Below are 19,739 nucleotides of genomic sequence, written 5' to 3'. Positions count from 1 at the left end.
GTCCCCCCGCAAGTAAAAGCGAAACGAACGGTCGCTTTCTTCTACATGGTGGGACTTTTATTTTGAAAAGGTCGCTGGCGGATGTGAGTGGAGCCCATTCCGGTGTATAAAGTCTGCAGCTTGCTCATGTCTAGTTGATACCCCATGTGAAAGCCGGACAAACCAGGACCATGTCTGCAGACCCTTCCTCCTTCGCGTCCGCCGCCAAGTGCGCCAGCAAACATCTCAACTTAAACCTCTATGTCGACTTTGACAAACATGTTATCAGAGCCACGGTGGAGATCACAGTGGAGGTTCTGGAGGACCGGTTCTCCTCTCTGGTAAGGTTAAACCGCTCCGGTTAGCCGCGAAGCTAATGGGCTCATTGATTCAGATAAAGTTATCATTCCACTCTTTTTGAAAACGATTGTTCTCCCTTTGGTTTTCTTATCAATTTGAGATTGACGTCATTGAAGCGGAAGAACACATGACTTATGCTCCGAACTTTGACTGATCTATCAGTGTCGATCAATAATCAATACTTAATGGTAAATAAATGGTAAATGGTTATACTTGTATAGCGCTTTTCTACCTTGAGGCACTCAAAGCGCTTTGACACTATTTCCACATTCACCCATTCACACACACATTCACATACTAATTGCTTGCATTCAATAAATAATGCATTTGACTAATAGAGTAAATTAAATAGTTTAGTAACTTAGGCTTAGTGCATCAGGTGTTCTGTTAGCTGATGCTACCAAAGATCAATAATGCATGTGACTAAAACAGTAAATTAAATAGTTTAGTAACTTGGGCTTAGTGCGTCAGGTGTTCTGTTAACTGATGCTACCAAAGATCAATAATACCATAATAAAAGTTATTTATCTGTTGCAGACTTTGGACACCAGAGACTTGAAGGTGATCTCAGTCACTGCCAACGGGCAGGAGGCCCGCTTTACGATGGGCCCCAAACACGCCTTCAAAGGGGCTCCACTGGAGATCACGCTGCCCTTTGACCTTTCCAGGTGACGAGGCTGTGTGTCACGTCAAACAGTTATTTGTCTTACTCATGATGTTTACTTTCGGACCAATCAGAGGGCAGAATGTCATTGTAGGCGTGACCTATGAGACGTCACCAGGTGCACCTGCCTTACAGTGGCTGACACCTGAACAGACGGCGGGCAAGAAGCATCCGTACCTGTTTAGTCAGTGCCAGGTAGGTGGTTGTGGTCCATGCTGAAATACTTACACCATCGTGTTGCAGACTTTCAGCACTTCCTTCTCCTTTCTTCTTCTTCTTCTTTCTCCGTTTGTGGCAATAAAAATGTACTGTTTCAACACAACTTTTTTTTCTTTTTGTCAGGCTCATCACTGCAGGAGTATGGTCCCTTGTCAGGACAGCCCATCCATCAAACACACCTACTATGCTCAGGTTACACACACACACACGCGCACACACACACACAGTATGTAACATGGTTTCCGCATTAACAGCATCGTGGACGGAATCTTGGAATTGGCCAATAAAAAAAACCCGTCAAAACGAAATCTGAAACTACTGTTAAATCTACTGTTAAATGCTGAATATTACAAAAATTGACATAAATGTGACTGAAGGAGAAGGAAGCGTCAATATGCAAGCGCCCCCACCCGAACCAAACAATCAGTCTTCGCAATAACAGTGCTGTGCTAATAACATAAAGGTTTCAAAAAAGTAACTAACAAAGCTTTCTGGGAAATACAGTACCGTATTTTTCGGACTATAAGGCGAACTTAAAATCCTTTAATTTCCTCAAAAATCGACTGTGTGCCTTATAACGAGGTGCGCCTACTGTACGGAATAATTCTGGTTGTGCTTACCGACCTCGAAGAAATTTTATTTGGTACATGGTGTAATGATAAGTGTGATCAGGAGATGGTAGTCACAAATAAGAGATACATGTAGACTGCAATATGACACCAGTAAACAACACCAAAACTTTAAATGTTCCATTGAAATTAAAAAACATTACACACGGTACTCAAAAATCTGTCAAAAGGTTTTAGTATGACTTTGAATCCGGATTGTCGGCCCATTATGGCTACTGTTGTCAGAGATACAAGTATTACTATGGTGTGTGTATAAGGACCGCAAAATGGCACCCATTAGCAGACATATTATTTGGCGTTGTGTTTTGCAACATTATGCAAAACCAACTTTTCTTACCTTCTGGTACCTGCTGATGTGTATTTGAGAGCTGCATAAGTCCTGAAAATTTGCGCACTTCCGCCACCGTCGTCCGTGCCGATGCCGTAGTCGATAAGTTTCTTCTTTTTCACTATCTTCTTGTTATAGGGCATTCACCCTCTGCTTTTGCCATTTTTAATATAAAGTAGTGTAAAGTTCTAACTTATATCTTGCACTGGAAGCGCTAAAAACTACCAGTGTAGTGAGTTTACATAATTCACCCATGGAACTTTAGTTAATAGAGAGTTCCGGTCGGACGGTTTTTCACGGGACACATTTCCGGCGTTGTTGCACTAGTGAGCTACGGATGAGCAGATGCTGCTCCGTTGTTGATTTAAGTAAAGTCTGACTGTCATTAAAATAGTTAGCTCCATTTTTTGACACTTCTTCCACTCCCGTCCTTGCACGCTACACCGCTACAACAAAGATGACGGGGAGAAGACGCTGTCTAAGGTGAGCCACGTAAAAAAGACCGCCCGCAAAACGTCGCATCCTGAAGCGACTGTCAGAAAGTGACTTAAAGACGATCTGTAAAACATAATCTATGCAACATTTTGACCAAATAACCACCATTACATGTTATGTAGACCACAAGGAAATGTTTTAAGTTTAGAAAGAAATCATAATATGACCCCTTTAATGCGCCTTATAATCCGCCTTTTGTATAAAAACAGACCCGAATAGACCCGCTCATCGGCAGTGCGCCTTATAATCCAGTGCGCCCTATGGTCCAGAAAATATGGTATTTAAGCATCTAGCAACACACCGGCATCTTCACTTCCTAGTTTAGTTCCTAGTATATATTTATTTTTTTTAAACTTTATGTATCCCCCGTAAGGAAATTAAGTAGAGCTTCTCATTTGCAATGTTGACCTAGCATGGAGGTAGCATTTACATGTTGGAGATGTTGAAGTGTGATGATAATCTCTCATCGTCTTGTCATTTACCAACAAAAATGACTGCTATAGATGGCTCTTAACATGCTGGGGTAAATGTGTTGGAGCATAAATGAGTGTTTAAAATGGACAACACAGGGAATGCCTGCAACTGCAGACAGTGCACATTAAGGAAGCCTTTGGTGGTATTTATTTTTATAATTATAATTACTATGACAGGGACGAGCAGTAGAAAATGGATGGGATTCATTACTATTAATAATAATAGTAATATTATTATTATTAGTTATAGTAGTCATTTTATTTCAGACCCAGGGTGATCCATATCACAGAAAAATAAACCATACAACGATAAAAACCCAAATAAAAGAAATACAAGCATAAATAAAATAAAATAAAAAAACTTGCATAAAAATAAAATAAATTAAAAACACTCCACAATATTCAATGTCCAGCATACAGGCGTACTCGCCAATGGTTCCACAGACTGGATGAAAATCTGACAGAACTGCGAGTCGGGTTAGTCAGACCGTCAGTGACATTGTTGTCTGACTCAGCTGCCCTACACATGAACCTGTACATGAGATGACGTAAAGTGGCAGAGCAGGTGGGGACCCCAATACTGACGAACATTTGGCTTGCACTGCAGCGCCTTGAAGCTCTTAGAAGCAGTCTCATGCTGTCATTGTAAGCCACTATCATCATCATCGGCAGTCACTCGTAGTCGAGTATGACTGTCCTCAGAATGGATGGGTTCCCATTCGGGAGGACGCCTGCGCGTGACGTCTTTTAGCGTGGGGAGACTGATGCGCCACTATGAGCTTCTTAACACTGGCTTGTTTAAAGCGACACCACAGATGGGCAGTATATAGTGATGTGCAATATGCTTTAAAAAGTGTGATCTTCACAGAAACTGAGCACATACTGAACTTTCGACACAGCCTGTTTGCTTGAGCATATAACTTCCGTCGCGGTCTATAAATATGTTTGTCATCAGACAAGTCATTGGTAATAATATATCCCAGATATTTAATTTCACTGCACACACTAAGTGCAGAACCAGATAGAGAGAAGTCAGGAAAGGCCGAGTGTCTGTCTTCTCTACTTCTAACTATCATGAATATATATAAGTAAGTCCGACATTGAGCTCTGAGTATGTGCTTGTACTGCCATTTAGTGTCTACAGTACTATTAAGTCTGTGCTGTATAAAACGAGTAAAACGTCAATACAATACCGTTTGTTTTCCATTTTTTGTTGATAACCTTTGCTTTTTAAGGTTACAAGGAACACTTAAAACGTTGATCACTAATTCATAAAATCAAAAGTTGATTCAATGTTGTGGGGAAAAAGAAGCCTCAAAAGATCACAACTTTCGGGGAAAAAGCTGCTGCGAATTCAGGCATTTCAGGCCATTTCAAACACAACAAAAGCCTGCGATATCTCGAAAACCCTTTTCTGTGGTTAAAGTCTCTTACCTGAGAACACTTTGCCTTACAAAAATAAGTGAAATAATTCTTAGCAGTAGACCAAAGCAGTGTGCTGTCATTGTTCAGTAGGGATAGGGAACGGGAATACAAACTACAGCCATAAATACTGTGCTATAACTAATAAGAACTATTGCAACAAACTAATAATCAACACTTTTCAAAATCTGACTGTAATGTACTTTACTAAAAATAACTTTATATAGCAGGGGGGGTGTCCTAATTGCAGTCTGGGGGTCATTCTTGATCCTTAGAATATTGAGTTTTGTTCCCTTACTGTATCCAAAGTGAACCCAACTGTGACCTTAAAACTATAATTATTAGAGATGTCCGATAATATCGGCAGACCGATATTATCGGCCGATAAATGCATTAAAATGTAATATCGGAAATTATCGGTATCGTTTTTTTTATTATCAGTATCTTTTTTTAATTTTTTTTTTAAAATTAAATCCACATAAAAAACACAAGATACACTTACAATTAGTGCACCAACCCAAAAAACCTCCCTCCCCCATTTACACTCATTCACACTCATTCACACAAAAGGGTTGTTTCTTTCTGTTATTAATATTCTGGTTCCTACATTATATATCAATATATATCAATACAGTCTGCGAGGGATACAGTCCGTAAGCACACATGATTGTGCGTGCTGCTGGTCCACTAATAATACTAACCTTTAACAGTTAATTTTACACATTTTCATTAATTACTAGTTTCTATGTAACTGTTTTTATATTGTTTTACTTTCTTTTTTATTCAAGAAAATGTTTTTAATTTATTTATCTTATTTTATTTGATTCATTTTTTTAAAAAGTACCTTATCTTCACCATACCTGGTTGTCCAAATTAGGCATAATAATGTGTTAATTCCACGACTGTATATATCGGTTGATATCGGTATCGGTTGATATCGGTATCGGTAATTAAAGAGTTGGACAACATCGGCATATCGGATATCGGCAAAAAGCCATTATCGGACATCCCTAAATATGACCTTACAGTAATATGACTCAATCAAAAGTAAATAATATGACCTTACAGTAATATGACTCAATCAAAAGTAAACAATATGACCTTACAGTAATATGACTCAATCAAAAGTAAAGAATATGACTAGAGATGTCCGATAATATCGGTCTGCCGATATTATCGGCCGATAAATGCGTTAAAATGTAATATCGGAAATTATCGGTGTCGGTTTTTTTATTATCAGTATCGTTTTTTTGTTGTTGTTGTTTTTTTTAAAAATTAAATCCACATAAAAAACACAAGATACACTTACAATTAGTGCACCAACCCAAAAAACCTCCCTCCCCCATTTACACTCATTCACACTCATTCACACAAAAGGGTTGTTTCTTTCTGTTATTAATATTCTGGTTCCTACATTATATATCAATATATATCAATACAGTCTACAAGGGATACTGTCCGTAAGCACACATGATTGTGCGTGCTGCTGGTCCACTAATAATACTAACCTTTAACAGTTAATTTTACAAATTTTCATTAATTACTAGTTTCTATGTAACTGTTTTTATATTGTTTTACTTTCTTTTTTATTCAAGAAAATGTTTTTAATTTATTTAACTTATTTTATTTGATTCATTTTTTTTAAAAGTACCTTATCTTCACTATACCTGGTTGTCCAAATTAGGCATAATAATGTGTTAATTCCACGACTGTATATATCGGTTGATATCGGTATCGGTTGATATCGGTATTGGTTGATAGCGGTATCGGTTGATATCGGTATCGGTAATTAAAGAGTTGGACAATATCGGCATATCGGATATCGGCCAAAAGCCATTATCGGACATCCCTAAATATGACCTTACAGTAATATGACTCAATCAAAAGTAAAGAATATGACCTTACAGTAATATGACTCAATCAAAAGTAAAGAATATGACCTTACAGTAATATGACTCAATCAAAAGTAAAGAATATGACTATAAATGCGTTAAAATGTAATATCGGAAATTATCGGTATCGTTTTTTTTTATTATCAGTATCGTTTTTTTAAATTTTTTAAAATTAAATCCACATAAAAAACACAAGATACACTTACAATTAGTGCACCAACCCAAAAAACCTCCCTCCCCCATTTACACTCATTCACACTCATTCACACAAAAGGGTTGTTTCTTTCTGTTATTAATATTCTGGTTCCTACATTATATATCAATATATATCAATACAGTCTGCAAGGGATACAGTCCGTAAGCACACATGATTGTGCGTGCTGCTGGTCCACTAATAATACTAACCTTTAACAGTTAATTTTACACATTTTCATTAATTACTAGTTTCTATGTAACTGTTTTTATATTGTTTTACTTTCTTTTTTATTCAAGAAAATGTTTTTAATTTATTTATCTTATTCTATTTGATTCATTTAAAAAAAAAAAGTACCTTATCTTCACCATACCTGGTTGTCCAAATTAGGCATAATAATGTGTTAATTCCACGACTGTATATATCGGTTGATATCGGTATCGGTTGATATCGGTATCGGTAATTAAAGAGTTGGACAATATCGGCATATCGGATATCGGCCAAAAGCCATTATCGGACATCCCTAAATATGACCTTACAGTAATATGACTCAATCAAAAGTAAAGAATATGACCTTACAGTAATATGACTCAATCAAAAGTAAAGAATATGACCTTACAGTAATATGACTCAATCAAAAGTAAAGAATATGACTATAAATGCGTTAAAATGTAATATCGGAAATTATCGGTATCGTTTTTTTTTATTATCAGTATCGTTTTTTTAAATTTTTTAAAATTAAATCCACATAAAAAACACAAGATACACTTACAATTAGTGCACCAACCCAAAAAACCTCCCTCCCCCATTTACACTCATTCACACTCATTCACACAAAAGGGTTGTTTCTTTCTGTTATTAATATTCTGGTTCCTACATTATATATCAATATATATCAATACAGTCTGCAAGGGATACAGTCCGTAAGCACACATGATTGTGCGTGCTGCTGGTCCACTAATAATACTAACCTTTAACAGTTAATTTTACACATTTTCATTAATTACTAGTTTCTATGTAACTGTTTTTATATTGTTTTACTTTCTTTTTTATTCAAGAAAATGTTTTTAATTTATTTATCTTATTCTATTTGATTCATTTAAAAAAAAAAAGTACCTTATCTTCACCATACCTGGTTGTCCAAATTAGGCATAATAATGTGTTAATTCCACGACTGTATATATCGGTTGATATCGGTATCGGTTGATATCGGTATCGGTAATTAAAGAGTTGGACAATATCGGCGTATCGGATATCGGCAAAAAGCCATTATCGGACATCCCTAATAATTATATTGGATATCTGTCCGATATCAGCACAAAAATATATATATATATTGAAGGATATTGGTTTGCATCCCAAATATATAAATAAGCAGTCCTACAGCGCGTTTACTTGTGCAAATGTGTACAGCCAGTTAACATTTTAAATGTCCTCCAAAAAGCACACAAGGTTGGTCTTTTCTTCTATTTCAGTCAAGTCAATTACACAAGGCAAACATGGTAGGCTATAGGCTACTAAAAACTAGCAGCTACACAACAGCTAAGCACACAATAGCACACAAGCTAGACATATGTAATTCATGTCCTTAATTGGACAATATTGCAGTCTAAAACACTACACATGTCAATATAAACAAGTACTAAATAATTATAATTGCATATTAGTTACACATACAAAGTCTCCAAAGCATTAAGCGTGTTAAAGTATCCAGTAACAGTGTCCGCATCATTTGAACTTACTGCATCAAGAACTTATCTTGAAGGCGATTTAAGATGATTTTTTTTTTTGTACATTTTAAAACCCTTTCTTGTAGGGTATGAAACAGGTTTTGTTTAAGGTTTGTTTCAATTTTTCGTACATTTAGCTCCACAGTCATTTTTTTTAACCCGTTTTTTGACTCTGTCTGCAAGCTGGCTGTTTGTGGAAGCGTTCCCAGATTGCGATTGAAAGCGCAATCAATACATTTTCATTTCATTCGGTACTTTGACATTGTTTAACACGAGTATCCAACTTTGTGACAACATGCTCAAGTCAGAAAAGAACAATTTCATCACAGGTCCCCTTTAATGAATATTGTTACCGCTAGGTGTCGCCAAAAATCTATTAATTTTCCACTTCAAAAAAATAATTTGTCATAAGGTTACTATTTAAAGGCCTACTGAAATGAATTTTTTTAATTTAAACGGGGATAGCAGATCTATTCTATGTGTCATACTTGATCATTTCGCGATATTGCCATATTTTTGCTGAAAGGATTTAGTATAGAACAACGACGATAAAGATTGCAACTTTTGGTATCTGATAAAAAAAAGGCTTGCACCTACCGGAAGTAGCGTGACGTAGTCAGTTGAACATATACGCAAAGTTCCCTATTGTTTACAATGATGGCTGCATGAAGTGAGAGAGATTCGGACCGAGAAAGCGACAATTTCCCCATTAATTTGAGCGAGGATGAAAGATTTGTGGATGAGTAAAGTGCAAGTGAAGGACTAGTGGGGAGTTGAAGCTATTCAGATAGGGAAGATGCTGTGAGAGCCGGGGGTGACCTGATATTCAGCTGGGAATGACTACAACAGTAAATAAACACAAGACATATATATACTCTATTAGCCACAACACAACCAGGCTTATATTTAATATGCCACAAATTAATCCTGCATAAAAACACCTGCGTGTTTGTTATGCTAGCTCCTAGCTCCTCTGCTAGCTCCTAGCTCCATAGAACACGCCAATACAATTCAAACACCTGATCAACACACACAATCACTCAGCCCAAAAGACCGTTCACCTAACCCAAGGTTCATAAAGCTTATATATTTTTAAAAAGTTACGTACGTGACGCGCACATACGGTCAAGCTCTCAAATGTTTAGCAGCCAAGGCTGCATACTCACGGTACCTGATATTCAGCTGGGAATGACTACAACAGTAAATAAACACAAGACATATATATACTCTATTAGCCACAACACAACCAGGCTTATATTTAATATGCCACAAATTAATCCTGCATAAAAACACCTGCGTGTTTGTTATGCTAGCTCCTAGCTCCTATGCTAGCTCCTAGCTCCATAGAACACGCCAATACAATTCAAACACCTGATCAACACACACAATCACTCAGCCCAAAAGACCGTTCACCTAACCCAAGGTTCATAAAGCTTATATATTTTAAAAAAGTTACGTACATACGCAAAAAAAAGTTGCGCACATACGGTCAAGCGATCAAATGTTTAGAAGCCAAAGCTGCATACTCACAGTAGCACGTCTGCGTCTTTGTCATCCAAATCAAAGTAATCCTGGTAAGAGTCTGTGTTGTCCCAGTTCTCTACAGGCGTCTGTGTATCGAAGTCAAAAGTCCTCCTGGTTAGAGTCTCTGTTATCCGAGTTCTTCCATCTTGACTGCATCTTTCGGGAATGTAAACAAAGAAGCGCCGGCTGTGTACTGTTGTTGCTGACTACGTTCGAAAAATACGTCCATTTCGCACCGACAACTTTCTTCTTTGCTTGCTCAGCTTCCTTCTCCATAATGCAATGAACATGATTGCAACAGATTCACGAACACAGATGTCCAGAATACTGTGGAATTATGAAATGAAAACAGAGCTTTTTCGTATTGGCTTCAATGTGGAAGGCATACCCGTGTTCGCCGGGCTACGTCACGCGCATACGTCATCCTCAGAGGCGTTTCGAACCGGAAGTTTAGCGGCAAATTTAAAATGTCACTTTATAAGTTAACCCGGCCGTATTGGCATGTGTTATAATGTTAAGATTTCATCATTGATATATAAACTATCAGACTGCGTGGTCGGTAGTAGTGGCTTTCAGTAGGCCTTTAAGAACCATGTGAATAAACTGATGTTGTTGTGCTGGGACTCTTCACCCATGAGCGTACTACAGTTAGGGAATAAGGACCCCGTTTTTACGTTTTAACTTCTTCTTTATGTGTAACTTTTTCAGCAGCAGCTAAGTACACCCTCATACACGTTGTTCAACACGCTGACTCAAGAACCCCGGAAACGTAAAACATAGCTGCCCGGTAAACTGCCTGACTCAAACACACTCAACTTAAAGGTGCATGACTAAATTATTAACTTGTTTACGTCAACAATAATATAATCATTTATATTCAACAATTAACATATTAAATAGGGATCTTTTACTTCTATCTTCATCACTGACAAAGGGAATTTATAACGGTTAGTCTTTTTATGACTACCAGTGTTTTCTGAGTAACTTCACTTGATCAAACATTTTCTACGTACAATGACTTGTGCTGATATCGTATCGAATTAATATTGGTATCGGCCAATTCTCAAGGTTCCAAGTTGTATTGGGGATTCCCCTACCTAAAACCGAAGTATGTACGGATGGCATACCTTTACACACACAAGTGTGACAGTGTGTGTCCTTTCTGTGCAGGTGTCTGTCCCCAAAGAACTGGTTGCGGCTATGAGCGCACTGAGAGACGGTCAGGAAGTGGACCCTCAGGACAGTCATCGAATGGTTTATCGCTTCAGACAGCCGGTCAGTCCTCTTTCATCTTCTCGTCTTTGTCAGCATCCGGGTGATTCCTACCCATGGCCTTTCAACTCTGACCTCAGGTGCCAATGCCCTCTTACCTTATTGCCTTGGTGGTTGGCGCTCTGGAGAGCAGGTAGGTTGTAGTCCGACGAGCTCACGGGGTCGCCTGCTGCGGAGTTCTGACCTCTTCTGTTTTCAGGAAGATCGGGCCCAGGACAAAAGTCTGGTCTGAGAAGGAGTTTGTGGACCGTGCGGCATTTGAGTTCTCTGAGGTCGGTCGCAATAGACAACTTTAATCGTGTGGTGTAAAATAGTTGAATTATGTTTTTTTGGTGTGCTTCTCAGACCGAGACCATGTTGAAGACAGCTGAAAACCTGGCAGGTCCATATGTTTGGGGACAGTATGACATTCTGGTCCTGCCGCCATCTTTTCCGTACGGCGGAATGGAAAACCCATGTCTGACCTTTGCCACGCCCACTCTGCTTGTAAGCACACACACACACTGGTTTCATATTTTGGCTCAAGCATGTGACATCTCTTATGTCTTCTCAGGCCGGAGACAAGTCGTTATCTAACGTGAGTCACTGACCTTTCGAGTCTTTGTTACCATGGATACGCCTTGACACCGTCCTCTTCTTGTCAGGTGATTGCTCATGAGATCTCCCACAGCTGGACAGGTAACCTGGTGACCAACAAGACCTGGGAACACTTTTGGTAGCACGCACACAAGACACGCATGCGCGTACAAACACACACACAGGGGAACTCATCGCCCATGCATGTGCACGTGCAGGCTTAACGAAGGTCACACGGTCTACCTGGAGAGGATGATTGGTAGACGTCTAGAGGGGGAACAGTTCCGACAGTTCAAGGCCATGGGGGGCTGGAAGGACCTCCAGGACTCTGTGAGAACCGCCATGGTCCCGGCCGCATAGTTCCTGATGATCATGTGGTCTTCATATGTCTTCTTGTGAATCAGGTGAGCACATTTGGAGACAAAAACCCTCTGACCAACCTGGTGCCGAGTCTGCAGGATGTGGACCCTGACGACGCCTTCTCCTCCGTCCCCTACGAGAAGGGCTTCGCTCTACTTTACCACCTGGAGGAACTGCTGGGCGGTCCTGGTAACACCCGCGTTGCCCGTTTAAGCGTACGATATCATTGTGGACATGTCTGAGTCGCGTGTGCCCCACAGAGGTCTTCATGGGCTTCGTCAAGTCGTACATTCAGCTCTTTGCCTACAGCAGCGTCACCACAGAGCAGTGGAAGGACTTCCTGTTCACCTACTTCCAAGACAAGGTGAGACATGTGGGTAGATGTCCCCCTTTTGAGGACTTGATGACATGGATTTGTCCCTCAGGTGGATGTCCTGAATAAGGTGGACTGGAATGCGTGGATGTTCACTCCAGGGATGCCTCCAGTTAAACCACGGTAAGGACAAGCCGTCCAATGAAGGTCTTCAGCTTCTTACGTGACCGCTGTGTCCTTTCAGCTATGACACCACGCTGGCCGACGCCTGCATTGCTCTTTGTCAACGATGGGTCCAGGTGAGACCAGGGTTTTTTTTCCCCAGAAAACAGGTTAAGTGAAAACTTTGAGGATATAAAACCTGAGGTGAGGCATATTCAGAGTTTTCCGTTCCAAAAAAGAAGTCAAACTCAGAGTAAGTTACCATGGTAACTAATCTGTGAGCCATATTAATTAAAGTAAACAAAACAATCTCCCATCAAGAGCTGAAATTTTAGATTATTCCTATTTCAAGATATATCAGATTTTAGTACATTTTGTAATTTTTAAAAGAAAAATTGGTCTAACAAAAAGTTGTTAAAAATAAGTTGTTTTTTTGGATATAAAACCACTAAATTATAGTTATTTGTATTTGCATTGACTTGATGTCAAATAAATTTAAAACAAGTAAGATTTTCAGCTTCCTCCATGTGTGTTTTTTACTGATTTAATCTCACCTAAGTTAAAATTGGATTGTATTTCATATCATTACTCTTTTGATTGATTGATTGAGACTTTTATTAGTAGGTTGCACAGTGAAGTACATATTCCGTACAATTGACCACTAAATGGTAACACCCGAATAAGTTTTTCAACTTGTTTAAGTCGGGGTCCACTTAAATTGATTCATGATACAGATATATACTATCAGATATATGTGGGCCAATAATTAAATGTCATTAATTGTTTAATTCATAAACTAATGACTCTGGCAGCAATTATCGCTCACTTCAGTTCAATATGATTTTACTGTAATACTGTTGTTTCTGAAAGAAACAAAAACACTTTCAGTTCCAGGGGGTAAAGAAAGACTGCTATTTCTGTCCCCAGTTATGGTGAATTGTAGAATCAGCACTCTGTCGATCATGACTTTTTCAAGTGGTCTTTACTCAGAGTGAACATAGGATTAAATGAACTAGTTCAGATCAGCTGTTCTGGAACCGGACTTTCAGGGTTTCCCATCTATGGGGAAATCAGCTCAGATTTTATGTTTAAACTCAGTTTGTTGAACCTCCTACCTAGTACTCCCATGATCTTAGTCTTGTATTTCTAAGTCAGGAGTCGGCAACCCAAAACGCTGAAAGAGCCATATTGGACCAAAAATTAAAAAAAACAAATCTGTCTGGAGCCGCAAAAAATGAAAAGCCGTTTATAAGTCTTATAATGAAGGCAACACATGACGTAAGTGTCTATATATCAAAACAACTATGTGCCGCAGGCATGAAGCAAATCTTCGTTGACAGAAATGTTGAAATGTAATATTTATTCTACACATGTTTACAACATTAGAAATCATTAGTAAATCAGACGCTGCTCAGAATGTGAAAACTCCTGGAAATTACTGGCTTTTAATGGTCAAAGGTATAGATGTGTGTGTCCAAGTTAGGGCTGTCTTCTTTTAATAGATTTATTACAATATTTGGCAAGCTCAGTAATGTTTGCTGTGGTCTGGAACAACATGGTACACAAACAACTATCAGAAATGCAGCCAATATTGCATACAGATAATGTGTCATGAGACATGCAAAATTAAATTATATACAAAGAAGATACAAGTAAAGGATATTAAATGAGCTGAAATACACTTACAAATGAGGCATAATGTTGCAATATGTACATACAGCTAGCCTAAATAGCATGTTAGCATTGATTAGATTGCAGTCATGCACTGACCAAATATGCCTGATTAGCACTCCAGCAAGTCAATAACATCAACAAAGCGCACCTTTGTGCATCCACGCACAGCATAAAACGTTTGGTGTACAAAATGAGACAAAGGAGTGGAAGATTTTACATGTAAAAAAACTGTTGCATCACAGTCCACACTTTGGTGAGTTCAAGAACCGCTGAAATTAGTAGGCCAAAACGATGTTCACCAAATACTTTCATCAGTGAAGCATAAACACAAACATATTAAACAGTGGTCTTTAGAACAATTGGGAAGTTTTGTGTCATGTTTGTCCTCAAACAAAAAACATGCTAAAACAAAACAAAAAATGTTCCCCCATCTTTTTCCATTTTCAATCGTTTTTTAAAAATGCTCCAGGGAGCCACTAGGGCGGCACTAAAGAGCCGCATGCGGCTCGAGAGCCGTGGGTTTCTGACCACCGGTCTAAGTCAAACCCTGTCCTCTGATCTCCACCAGGCCAAAGAGCAGGATCTTAACGGCTTCAGTGAGTCTGATGTGAAGAAACTGTCTTCCCACCAACTCATCGAGTTTTTCTCGCTTCTCCTCCAGGAGGTAAAACTCAAAAAGTCCAGGTGACCTTAGTACACCTCAAGTCACCCAACTTCTCCTTTTTGCAGGAGCCGCTTCCTCTGAGCCACGTCAAGAAGATGCAGGAGGTCTACGATCTCAACTCGTGCATGAATGCAGAGGTCCGCTTTAGGTGGGTTTCAGGTCCTGTGGTCCCAACCCCACCCATGCCAGCAGGCCTGCAGTGATTGGCTGCTCTCTGTCCAGGTGGCTGCGACTCTGCGTGCGGTCACGATGGGAGGAGGCGGTTCCCATGGCGCTAAAGATGGCGACTGAGCAGGGCAGAATGAAGTTCACGCGACCGCTCTTCAGGTATTCACACGCTCTTTGTTTTCCTCATGACCTCATAAGTCAGTCTCTCCAAGATTTCCAGATCGTGCCAATTCACACAAATTCAACCAATCCCTGTGAATTATGTGGGGCCTCGTGAGCAATGGACAAATTAACAACTTCCCTGCATCTTTTAGCTCACAGGTGTCAAACTCAATGCCGAGGGGCCAGATGTGGCCCGCCACTTCATTTAATTTGGCCCTCGAAAGCCTGGAGTTAATATGTATCAAAGTACTGTAACTTTCCTTACTAAATGTATTCTTTCCTTCTATTTTGGGAGAAAAAAAATGTGCACTCCATGTAATAGCAAATTATGTTAACCTAAATATTGTCTAATTATGCGAAAATATATTATCAAACATTCAAACCATTTTTTAAATATAAATAAATACTAATGATAATGATTTAAAAGCAAGTTATCTATCAAATTGTTCAATGTAAAAGTAGCAATAGATATGTATAGATGCATGGTAAAATTGTGAAATTGACTGGTTTTTACAGCATTTTTCTCTAAATGAAAAAACTGTCCTTTTTTTACTGTAATAAACTATGGTGCCGTTTTGGCATTTACAATAATACACCGAAAAATCTACAGTTGTCGATTTGCGGTAAAAAAACCAAAAAACTGGCAGCTCAGGTGCCAAATTTTTACTGTAAAATAGTTATTTTCTAAAATTTACAGTAAAAATAACTAATGTAAATTTTACAGTAAAATTCTAGCAACTGTGCTGCCTTTTTGTCCCATAAAATCAGCAGTACTGTTTTTCCATTTACAGTAGTATACCGGTACACTAAATTTTACGGTGAAATTATTGCAACTTACCGTATTTTTATTTTTTTACATTTAAGTTAAAAAAAATCTACTAATAAAATGCATGAAAAATTGTGTAATAATAGTATTCATAGTATTATGAACATATTATGAACATAGTATTTATGTTTGGCCCTTCTGGGGCCAAACATAACTGCACACAATTGTCGTCCTCCCGCATAGCTCAGACCTACTTCTGGTTCCTGTCTACAGCGCTAAGACTTCTGGATAATGTACTATATAAACATTTAGCAACACGCTGGCGTCCTGACTTCCTAGTTAACATGTATTTATATAATTATTTAATTTTCAATGATCAAGGGTAAGAGTAGTAGTCATTTTATTAAGACCCAGGATAGCTGAGCAGTTAAAAGCATTGGCTTCCATAAAGAGGTAATGGGTTACATTCCCTGTCAGGTCGTTAGGTAACTTAAAAATCTCCGAAGTTTTGTTTCACCTCCATCGTAGTTTATCAAGACTGGTTACATTTGTCATTGGGGCCTGGAATCTTCACTCAGTAAGACCAAGGATAGATCAGTGGTTAACACTTGGTCACCAACAAGAGGTACTGGGTTTGAATCCTGGTCTGATAGCTCAGTAACTTACAGAGCTCCAAAGTTTTGTTTCACTTATAGTGTAGTTAAACTGAGACAGGCTCCTCAATTATATTTGTCATTGGGGCCCGGAATCTTCTCTTAAGAGCTAGTGTTTTACCTCTATCATAGTTAACTGATTGCAAAAATCTTGTCTCAATAAGACCCAGGATAGCTCAATGGTCAAGACTGCCGCCTCTCTTTCTCAGTACTACTGGGTTCAAATCTATAACTTAGAAAACTAGTTTTTTGTTTGACCTCTATTATAGTTTAATGATTGCATTTGTATATGAGCGAAAATCATGTCAAGATGGCACCCAGGATAGCTCAATGGTCAACACTGTGACCTCCCAATACAGGGGTACTGGGTTTAAATCACACTTAATTTGACATGTAATTTAGGTTCATAATTTTGTTTGCAGCGACAGGTGTCACAATTATATTAGTGAATGACCCAGACTAGACTTATAACAAGAAAGAGGATAGCTCAATGATTAAGACTGCTGCCTCTTACTCAGTAGTGCTTGGTTCAAATCCATAACTCGGAAGATCTTGTTTTTTGTTTCACCTATATCATAGTTCACTGATTACATTTGTATATGAGCGAAAATCAAGTCTAGATGGCACCCAGGATAGCTCAATGGTCAGCAGTGTGGGCTCCTTATACAGGGGTACTGGGTTCAAACCCCATACAGGTAATCAGTAATTTGGCGGGGTGTTTCATCTCCCCTACACAGAGTAATATTATGTGCTAGTTGCCTGATTACCATATAGTTGAAAAATGTTATAAATAATCAAAAATAAAATGTCAAATACTCAATGATGACACCTCAGGGGTTACCTGTGAGTGTGTGTCAGAGAGAGAGAGAGAGAGAGAGTGTGTGTGTGTGTGTGTGTGTGTATGAATGAGTGTGTGCGAGTGAGCGTAATTCCTGAGGTGGGTGTGAATAGGAGTAGAAAGTTAATAATAAAGAGCATTGACCAATGAGCTCTCCTGGGTACGATTAAAATAAAATAGGTTAATTGTAATTGGGTTAAAAAAAAAAAAGTTAATTAAATAATTATTTTATCCATGTTAACATTACATGAAAGAGGGTCACCTCTCAGCCACAATATATATCACCTTGATATCTCCAGCCACAATTTCTTAAATTATATATCAACCCAACCGGGATTCGAACCCAGCACCCTTCATTCCGAGTCAACTGTCCTAACCGCTGGTCTATCCTGGGCCTCGTGAAGAGAGGATTTCGTTCCATACACAAATGTAATCAAGGACTCCTGGCTCAGTAAAGTATGATGGAGGCTGAACAAAATACTGTCTAACAGAGTGGGGTTTGAACCCAGTAAGTTTCATTCCAAGTCAACAGTCTTAACCACTGCGCTATCCGGGGTCTTGTAAAGAGCAGATTTTGTACCATGCACAAATGTAATGGAGGACTCTTGGCCCAGTAAAGTATAATGGAGGTGGAACACAATACTGCCAAAGACAGTGGGATTCGAACCAAGCCCCCTTCTATCCGAGTCAACAGTCTTAATCACTGGGCTATCATGGGTTTTGTGAAGAGAAGATTGTGTTCCATATAAAAATGTAATGGAAGACATCTTGCTCAGTAAAGTATGATGGAGGTGGAATAAAATATTAAAATATAAAATTTAAATTTAAATATAGGTTCGAACTCAGCACCCTACTTACCTAGTCAACAGTCTTAACCACTGAGCTATCCTGGGTCTTGTGAAAGACGATTGTGTTCCATACACAAATGTAATGGAAGACATCTTGCTCAGTAAAGTATGATAGATGTGGAATAAAATACTGTCAACCAGACTGGGATTCACACCTAGCACCCTTCAATCTGAGTCAACAGTCTTAACCACTGATCTATCCTGGGTCTTGTGGAGGAAGAGTGTGTCAGAGAGTGTGTGACTGTAGTTCCTGAGCTGGGTGGTAATAGTAGTAGAAAGTTAATATTTGAGGGCATTGATCATTGAGCTCTCCTGGGTTAATAATTAAAATAGGTTAATTGTAATTGGACAATAAAAAAAGACATTCAAAAATAATCAAATGTTAGCGAATATATGCTACATCATCTGAACAAAACATCCATAACTGCTGTCTAGTTGTTATATCTTGTTTTATTATAACATTTTTGATCCTCATTTAGTATGACGATAAGTTGCAACTACAGATGCAAGTCCAAGACGTTAGACGGCAGTAGTGTAAAGTGTAGTAGTGGTATTATGTTGTGTTGGCCAGTCAGTTCCGTCTTTGCTAAATCTAGTCTTTTGTTGCGCCCTAAAAAGTGTTAATATTGTAAGTATTGTACTTACGCACCAGCTGTTTGATTGTAACAAGCATTTTAGTTGTAGTTTTCATTAACAAATTTGGAGGTTGTGAAATCGCAATGTAAAATCACTAATGCTAATCAGAAGAAAGCCAATGTGTATTAGCATCAAGTTAGGTACATAGCACCTTTGGATTTTAATTGAATCAATTCGGTCGGTGCCAATAACGTGCCGGATTCGACACCCATCCCTAGTTATAATATGTGCTTTTACTGCAATATTGTCTACTTTTAAGTCTGCGTGGTATAAAATAAGTAAAACATCAATATTTGTTTTCAGATTTTTGTTGAAATCATGTGCTTCTTGAGGTTAAGATTACAAGGAATACTTCAAACACTGATAAATTAATAGTTGATTTAATGTTACTGGGGGGAAAAGTAAGCCTCAAAACTTTGCAACATTTGCCGCAGCCTAATGAAAAAGCGTCTGCAAATTCAGGTATTTCAGGCGGCAACAATCACAAGAAAAGTCTGTGAAATCCTGGAGGAACTGATAAGTCCTTTTTGCTTGTCGTCTCCAGGGAGGTCTTCAACTTTGAGAAGTACCGCGAGGAAGCGGTGCGCGTGTTCCTTGCTCGTCGGGGCACCATGCACCCCGTGACCTCTGGACTGGTGTCCAAAGACATGAAGGTATCAGGGGACCAGTAGAGGGCCAAACACAGCCGCAGAAGAAATATCTGAGAAATAAATACTTTTGATTGTAAACATGTTTTATC

The 19,739-nt window shown here is 38.7% G+C and overlaps 1 protein-coding gene across 1 annotated transcript; it reads left to right on the top strand.

Moving 5' to 3' along the window:
• Window positions 1–114: 114 nt before the first annotated feature.
• On the top strand, window positions 115–19,709 carry lta4h (leukotriene A4 hydrolase). Its single transcript, XM_062066790.1, has 19 exons — window positions 115–320; window positions 877–1,007; window positions 1,078–1,198; window positions 1,346–1,414; window positions 11,079–11,183; window positions 11,261–11,313; window positions 11,380–11,452; window positions 11,526–11,666; window positions 11,734–11,757; window positions 11,825–11,895; window positions 11,975–12,086; window positions 12,161–12,305; window positions 12,377–12,480; window positions 12,542–12,612; window positions 12,674–12,728; window positions 14,834–14,929; window positions 14,995–15,077; window positions 15,152–15,256; window positions 19,545–19,709. The coding sequence occupies exons 1-19, from the start codon at window positions 171–173 to the stop codon at window positions 19,669–19,671; spliced, it is 1,836 nt and encodes a 611-aa protein (XP_061922774.1). The 5' UTR covers window positions 115–170; the 3' UTR covers window positions 19,672–19,709.
• The last annotated feature ends 30 nt before the right edge of the window (window positions 19,710–19,739 follow it).

The sequence above is a fragment of the Entelurus aequoreus genome, linkage group LG12 (genome assembly GCF_033978785.1).
Source record: "Entelurus aequoreus isolate RoL-2023_Sb linkage group LG12, RoL_Eaeq_v1.1, whole genome shotgun sequence".
NCBI classification, from domain to species: domain Eukaryota; kingdom Metazoa; phylum Chordata; class Actinopteri; order Syngnathiformes; family Syngnathidae; genus Entelurus; species Entelurus aequoreus.
This window is presented reverse-complemented; position numbering and strand designations above follow the sequence as displayed.

Excerpts from the sequence above, each read along its gene's own strand:
- lta4h (XM_062066790.1), top strand. The coding sequence starts at position 171 with ATGTCTGCAGACCCTTCCTCCTTCGCGTCCGCCGCCAAGTGCGCCAGC. Across the intron at positions 11,758-11,824 it reads GAGACAAGTCGTTATCTAAC|GTGATTGCTCATGAGATCTC; the intron begins GTGAGTCACTGA and ends TCTTCTTGTCAG. Across the intron at positions 15,257-19,544 it reads TTCACGCGACCGCTCTTCAG|GGAGGTCTTCAACTTTGAGA; the intron begins GTATTCACACGC and ends TGTCGTCTCCAG.